The 7082-nt window shown below is 42.6% G+C and overlaps 1 protein-coding gene across 3 annotated transcripts; it reads right to left on the bottom strand.

Annotated features, from left to right (window-relative positions):
• Nucleotides 1-212: 212 nt before the first annotated feature.
• Nucleotides 213-2528, bottom strand: LOC105043724 (transcription factor TCP4). Of its 3 annotated transcripts, none has more exons than XM_029265058.2 (2): nt 2319-2528; nt 213-2054 (listed from the first exon to the last, which is right to left on the bottom strand). In XM_029265058.2, the coding sequence occupies exon 2, from the start codon at nt 1584-1586 to the stop codon at nt 414-416; it is 1173 nt and encodes a 390-aa protein (XP_029120891.1). In that variant the 5' UTR covers nt 1587-2054; nt 2319-2528; the 3' UTR covers nt 213-413. The 3 variants fall into 3 exon arrangements, with proteins under 3 accessions (XP_029120891.1, XP_029120885.1, XP_019705962.1); XM_029265052.2 differs by having other exon boundaries at nt 213-2158; nt 2341-2528; XM_019850403.3 differs by having other exon boundaries at nt 2341-2528.
• Between the last annotated feature and the right edge of the window lie 4554 nt (nt 2529-7082).

Below are 7082 nucleotides of genomic sequence, written 5' to 3'. Positions count from 1 at the left end.
CAGCAAACAACTTGAGCGACTGCTATACAACAACCACAATATTATAATAATAATAATAATCACTTGGTCTAACCATGGCCGGCAAAGAAGCTCATCAATATAAGAGCAAGATATAGAAAAATAAGATAACCTGAGGCCAATCCAGCAAACAAAATCCTGGTTTGTACATATCAGCAGAAAAGCTCTCTCTCTCTCTCTTCCCCCCCCCCCCCCCCCCCCCCCCCGCCCCCTCTCTTCTTGTCCCTCTACCATATTGACCAAGCAATCCTGAGATGTACGAGAACATTGATAGAAATATTTGTGGCAACTAAAGTTGTCATCTGATTGAACTTTAACCTGAGAAGGAATGGGAGAAGCCCCTGAAAGCTTGATTGTGGATTTTCTTCTCCACTATATCTACCCCTCTCTTTATATCACTGATTAGAAGCAGAGGAGTCAGATGGTGGCTTTCCGGGGATGCAACCATGCTCCTCTTCACCCTGTATCCGCGCTGGAATATGGAACCCAGAGAAACCACCATCACCACTGAATACGAATCCTGTGGTTGTGACTGACGGTGATGATGAATGGACTCCTGCTGGGTGAATCTGATGACCGGCGGCGGCAGCAATCGGATCCATCCAGGCACGAACCGACGGCAAGATACTGGACTGAAGGGTTCCCCTCTGAGAAAGAAGCTGGCTTTGACCGAGCGCCGGGTGCAGCGGCACCGTCTGGGGCGGTGGCATATTGAACCCATAACCTCCACCACCTTCGCCGCTACTGGTCTCCGCCACATTCCATGCAACAATTCTCTGGTTTTGCTCAGGCCAGCTGGCGGAGGTGGCATCGAAGGCTAAATAGCCAGGGAGGAAGTTCTGCTGGGAGGATGCAGTAGGTATTTGATTCTGGTGAAACATGGGATCTTGGAAGGACTGCAGGGAGAGGCGGAGGTCTTGGACTTGGCTGCTACTACGAGATAGGAGGTCCGGTGGGTGGTGGTTCTGGTAAGAGGATGATGCAGTGGTTGTGGCCAAAGGAAAGAAGGTCTTGATGGTGTCGGCAATGGAATCGGAATCCAGTGGAGGAGGGAGGAAATTACCAGTGCTATAAGCGGCTTGTTCAGCGGATGGTTCGGTGGGCACAGGCTGGTCATGGAGGTGATCGTGTTGATTTGGAGGTGGAGAAGGATTGGATGAGGAGGCGTAGGTGGCGGCGGGAGGGTACCAGCGGGGGAGCTCGGCGAGCTCGTCGATGGCACCCTTGGCATGCTTGATGAGCCAGTCCACGGCTTTGCTAGGGCGGTCATAGCCAAGGCGGTCCTGGACGTCATAGAACTGGATGGCGGTGTGGGCCGAGAGGCGGACACGGCGGTCCCGCAGGCCCTTGGCAGTGCACACCTTGCTGTGCCGGTCCTTGCGCCCGGTGGACCGCACAATGTGGCCCCCCGCGACCTCCACGACCTGACCACCGCCTTCCCTCAAAGTCCCCAGCCTAGAATTATGGGGTGGCGGCCGCTGCTGGTGGTGGTGGTGGTTGTGATGGTGGAGGAGCTTCTGCTCGTCGTGACTGTGGTGGTGGTGGTGGTGGGGGGGGCTCTCTTCCATCTTCTCTGAGAGGTGAGCATGTTCAGACGAAGAAGCCGTGGTGGCCCAAGAACCTTTTGCTTTGGCTGTTGCTGTTGCTGCTGATGAATTTGATGCGGTCGGAAGCCTTAAAGCAGTCAGTCCTCTTTCTTCCTCTTCTTCTTCGTCTTCTCTCCCTCCACCTCCTTTTTCTTAAGTGCTTGAGGAAAGGCAGGCCTCCTCCTCTTCTTATATTTTGAATCGGGTAGTAATGAGTCCTCCTGAGATCTAGAGTACTCTCTAGTCTACTTTTTCTCTTCGGCTGCTGCCTTCAAACTCTTTCTTGAAACTCCTCTTTCTCTTCTTGGTTTGCTACGATCTGGTTGCGGTGCACTCTTGCCTTTGGCTTCCAAAAGGTATGGACAAGCAACTGCCGGAAATCCATCACCAACAGCACTTGCTCACTCTAGTCCCCATTAGCATCGGCCACAAAGAGGCGCTTCAAAGATGCTGAACCAAGAAACTAGTAAATAAGCAAACAACAGGAGAAAGTGATGCAACTCTATTTCCTCATCTTTTTCTTTAACTCTTGCCAACTTTCAAAGTCCTTGGCCCTGGCAAAGAGGGCACGAGCATAGTGAGAAGAGAGACTGTTAGCTCCACGGCTTCCTTTAATTTTGTTGTGCAGAAGCAGCAACAAAACCCTCTCATTTTTTAGCAGCCAATGGAGGAGCTAGGAGAAGGGTGAAAGAGGAGGAGAGAAGGAAATATTACAGAGTGAGAGTACGGACTGGACCTATAGGAGGAGGTTGGATGATGCCACTGGAGGAGAGGGTGGCGCGCAGACAGACAAGCGTCAGAGAGTAAAGATCATGGTGAGCTCAGCCGTTTATAGCCCTCTCTCCCAAAATAAATCCCTATACCAGCGATAGAGCTTCAGCTCTGCCCCTTGCTTTTCTTTTTTCTTTTTGGGTACAATATTGCCCCTTGCTTCTTGGGCGATAAGATAAACGAAACAAAATGCCTCTCTCTCGACTGGAAAACGACCCTTTCCAGCTTTTTTTTTCTTTTTTTTCCTCACCTTTATTGCGGCTTTGGCAAACGAAACATCACCTCTCCTACCCCCCCCCCCCTCTGCGGTTGCCAAACTACCCACCACCCCTCTCTCTCTCTCTCGCCGGCCCCCCCGCCCAATGGTGCCATGGTGGACATATACTAATTATCTTTAATTTATAATTTTGATCAAAATATCCCATCTAAAAAAGTTAGCAAAAAAATACTATTTAAATTTTTTAATTTTGTATAGAGCACTAATATCTATTTAGTACATAGCCGATATAAAACAATATATATCTGTTCTGATCTTTACACATCATTTTTGTTTAAGTCTAAACATCCTCATCATGCTAAGGTTTCAAATCTCATAAATCTAATTATAAACATCACGATCAGTCTATGATCGATTTAATTATGCTAGTATTGCGAATTGCAATATTCCTAAGTCCACATAGATTATGAATTATCTTTGCCCTAATATCATTTATAGCAATATAAGATCCCATCTAAAAAGGTAAAGTATAGTATTTAAATTTTGTATAGATATTTGAGATCTTTTTACTGCATAGTCAATAAGGGAGTAAATACACACTCGGATCCTTATATTTTAGCAGATGAGGATATCTTGGGAGTAAGTGGAATAAATACGACTTGACTATCATATATGGGTGCATTTTTAGCAGAATTATGAGCATGACAACTGTATGGCGCATACTTCCTAGTGGTCGCCCACAAAAGTAGACCATGGCATGCACGTGACGTGTAAAGCGAGGATAGCTCTAGAATTATATCATAAGCAATAATTAGGAACTCATTGGGTGGCCGGCGCTCGATCGGTGACCGGAGAAATACTGGATCCATTTGGGAGGTCGGCACAAGACACGTCCATGCATGTTAAGGGTGTGATTCTTACTCTGACAGCACAAGCTCGAGTTGAAATTTTACTTCTGAGGCAGAACTATTTGGAATAAATGGCTAACATTTTCACTTCCGAGCATATGACTGCTTTTCAATTTCAATGTACTAAATTAGCTTATTGGATTATGCTCTGAGAACTGATATAAGTGTCCTTTATATCTCCTTACAAAAAGAAAAGAAGAAGAAGAAGAAGTTTGCAACATGTATTGCATGCTTATATGTACATACAAGTATATTCTAGATGTATTTCCTATTGAAAATATTGGTTTTTTTTTTTTTTAACACCGAGGGGATGACGTATATGTTAGTCGTATGGTGGTATTGTTTGTCTTGCATTTAGAGGATGGACAGCTAAAGGAGCCTCTCTATTTGGGCCCTTGACCTAGAGACTAAGGCCCACTATAGGGACTTTGACATGTGCTCTATACTTGATACTTGCAATTGACTCATCCGAGTTTCCGAGGTGAAGTCCCCAGCTTGAGTTTTTCGAAATATTTTTACATGTATAGATTTTACCTGTCCTAGGCCTTTTGGTATTGCACCTCCATTTTTTTGGGGCTTTTGATAGATCGTGAGATTAAGAGTTTTTGTAATTAGGATTTTCTTCTCTTGGTATTTTCTCCACCATTAATGAAACTTTCTATTATCATTTTCATCTATGAACACACACCATAGGCTAAACTATGTAAATATTTATATTCTTCTCTCTCTCTCTCTCTCTCTCTCTGTGTGTGTGTGTGCGCGCGCGCGCGCGCGTCACTTTCTAAATCTAGATCTGGTTTCTTTACGCACTATTATGAAGATTTTACTTTGAAGCCACGTAACTTGTTATGCTAGCAGAGTCACGTGGTCCCCGGTGAAATTATGCCCATAGAGTAGTTTCACACTTGCCATTCCAAATGAACTTTGGGCTGAAACTGGTGTGGCGTGTGCCATTCCAAAACATGGTTTAGTTTAACAAATGTTTGCACAATCAAATCCAGGTTATGGATTGGATCGAGTCTGATTAGCTTCAAATCCAATTGCACCAGAGACGGTATCCATTGTGAAAGTATGTCAGCAAGCCTCTGCAATATATTCATATTGATTGTGTGAGACCAAGCACATGGAACTATTTGTCAAACAGCATAAACTTCATATCATGCTTTTGCTGTATGGAAAGAATTATCCTAAACTTTATTTAGATTTAGGCATGTGCATGAGTCCATGACATAGCAATGATGTGCTTTTCGGTAGATGCCTCCCGATGAAAGAGAGCATGAAAATCAAAGTTACATTCATTTTATGCAAATCTAATCCTCTAATTAAGGATGAAATCGAGCTTCGATCTGTGCTCTGATCTAATTGGACTGGACGATGACCGGACCAATTAGGTCTACACATTGAAACTTACACATTTGGCATAATTTATTTTGTTTTTTTCTTTTTTTTTTTGATAATTGATTTTTGTCCTTTTCTTTCGAAGAATGATATAACTTATCAAAACTTCATTGGGATCATAAACTATGGTGAAGACAAGATTCAAAGCTAAATCTTTTGTATCGTGGCCTAGGATTTTACTCACTCGATGGGGCACCTTTTATTTAATTTTTTTAAATTCTAATTCAAAATTTTTTTTTATTTATTTTAAAAATACCTATGACCTGGTCTGCCCCATATTGTTTGCCATGACATGTAGCAATTAACTTGACCCATTCGCATATTACTAATGAGATGCTTGACGTTTCAAACTAATAATAATTAAGAACATAGGTGCACGTTGCATATGATTTAAACGCATAGCTCCTTTTAGTTAAGCTCATTTTATTATAATTATTTTTTTTTAGAGCCTGACCGGTATGAAAAGTACGTTCCTGCTTATAAGAAGAAGTATATGGGTCCACCATATATGTGGGCTTTAATGCAAATCTTCGCAGCGAAAGTGCCTGAGATCTAACTATTTTCCCTCTTTCGCGGTCGGAAAAGCTAATTAGGAAACAAAATGGGTCTGAATGATTTTTGATATTTTATTGATTGGATGTAGGAGTTACGTTTGAACAAGATCTTTTTTTTGAGTTTTTGGAATATTATTTGGGAATTGGGACTTCTTTTCCTTGTCTTGGACAGTACGTAAGACATCAATTTCCACTTTGGCTGGGTTTGTTATGTCTTGTATCTTTTGACTCCTCCCGATGTACTGGTAAAGGTCTGGCAAATCGTTGATTTTATCAGAAAAGGGCAAAGTAAAAAGAAAAAAAAAAAAAAAGAAAGGTCACAAACACATCAATCAAAAGAAAGTTTACCACTGGACTGGTGGTTACAACACTATTCATGCTCATGATGATCCTTTATTAATATATGATCCATATCCAACTTCTTCTCCAATTTGATTGGCCAAGGGCTGAGCAGCTTGTACCTTTGAGCTGCCGAGGCATGCATGTGAACAGCGTAAGGAAGCTGGCATGGCATGGGCAACAAACACATGCGCTCAAAGTTTTTGGAGCGGCACGCACCTCCAATTATTGCAAGCAAAAGAAAAGCAATGGGACAACAAGAGGGGGGATCCCAAAAAGAGCAATATCTGCACGGAGGGAGACGTGCATGAGATCAAATGGGTGCAATTGGCCTCCGAGAGCGACGTCTCTTCCCACCCCGACCACGACGCTCGGATCTAAACCCAACGCACGCCCAAGACCTCGAGAAGAGAGAGATGCCATCCACCCTTTGGGCTCCGTCGTTGTTGCTCGCTTTTTCTCTCTCTAGCTGGGGCTAGCAGCCGCAGGGGAACGTGATTTTTTTTTTTTTTTCTTATCGAGGACGAGGAAGATGAAATTTTTAGTCGGATCAAATTTACCGTAACACCATATTTTTTTCTGACATTCTTTCTCATCCATCATTAATTTGGGGAATCTGGTTCAATCCATAATTTTATGAAAAAAAAAGATCATCGGATGATTAAGATAAATTTGACCATCCAAAAAAGATTGTTAATGAAACGTGCCACGCTAACAACCCCATGTTTTTACTCGAGTTTGTTGGAAGGAGGATATCAATATGGATGGAAGGAAAGAAAAGTGTGACGTACAAGATTTGGAGGATGTTTAAATGTGGGAGCATAGCCTATTTATTATGATGCACTATGTGACACGTTCTAGCTTGATATTTGGCAAATAAAAGGCCGTTTTAACTTGATGATTACATATAAAGTTTGGGTTGCATCAATTCAAATATTATGTTGGCTCGAAAAACCCTGGTTTCACTTGGACTTTTGACTGCAAGTCCACTTTAACCAAGTCTTTTTTTTTTTTTTCCTTCTACCCAAAAAGTGAAAAAAAAAAAACCAGCCTTTGTTTTTCTTTTCCAAGAAGAGAATTTAACCGTCGACCTGCTATGAGATTGTAGGGCTAGAAACCTGAGTTACAAAGTTTGATGAGCTGATTTGAGGAAATGTTAACGTCACCAATCACCATACATTGCAATCAGTAATGGATGAGCATCGTGTCCTCTTATACAAGAATCTGACCTAGCTCATAATTTTTAGCTTGAGATGGTCATAGATATATAAGTGTGATGCATGAGAGAGAG

The sequence above is a fragment of the Elaeis guineensis genome, chromosome 2 (genome assembly GCF_000442705.2).
Source record: "Elaeis guineensis isolate ETL-2024a chromosome 2, EG11, whole genome shotgun sequence".
In the NCBI taxonomy this organism is placed as follows: Eukaryota; Viridiplantae; Streptophyta; class Magnoliopsida; order Arecales; family Arecaceae; genus Elaeis; species Elaeis guineensis.
Note: the sequence above shows the minus strand (reverse complement) of the source record. Positions and strands in the feature narration are given on the sequence as shown.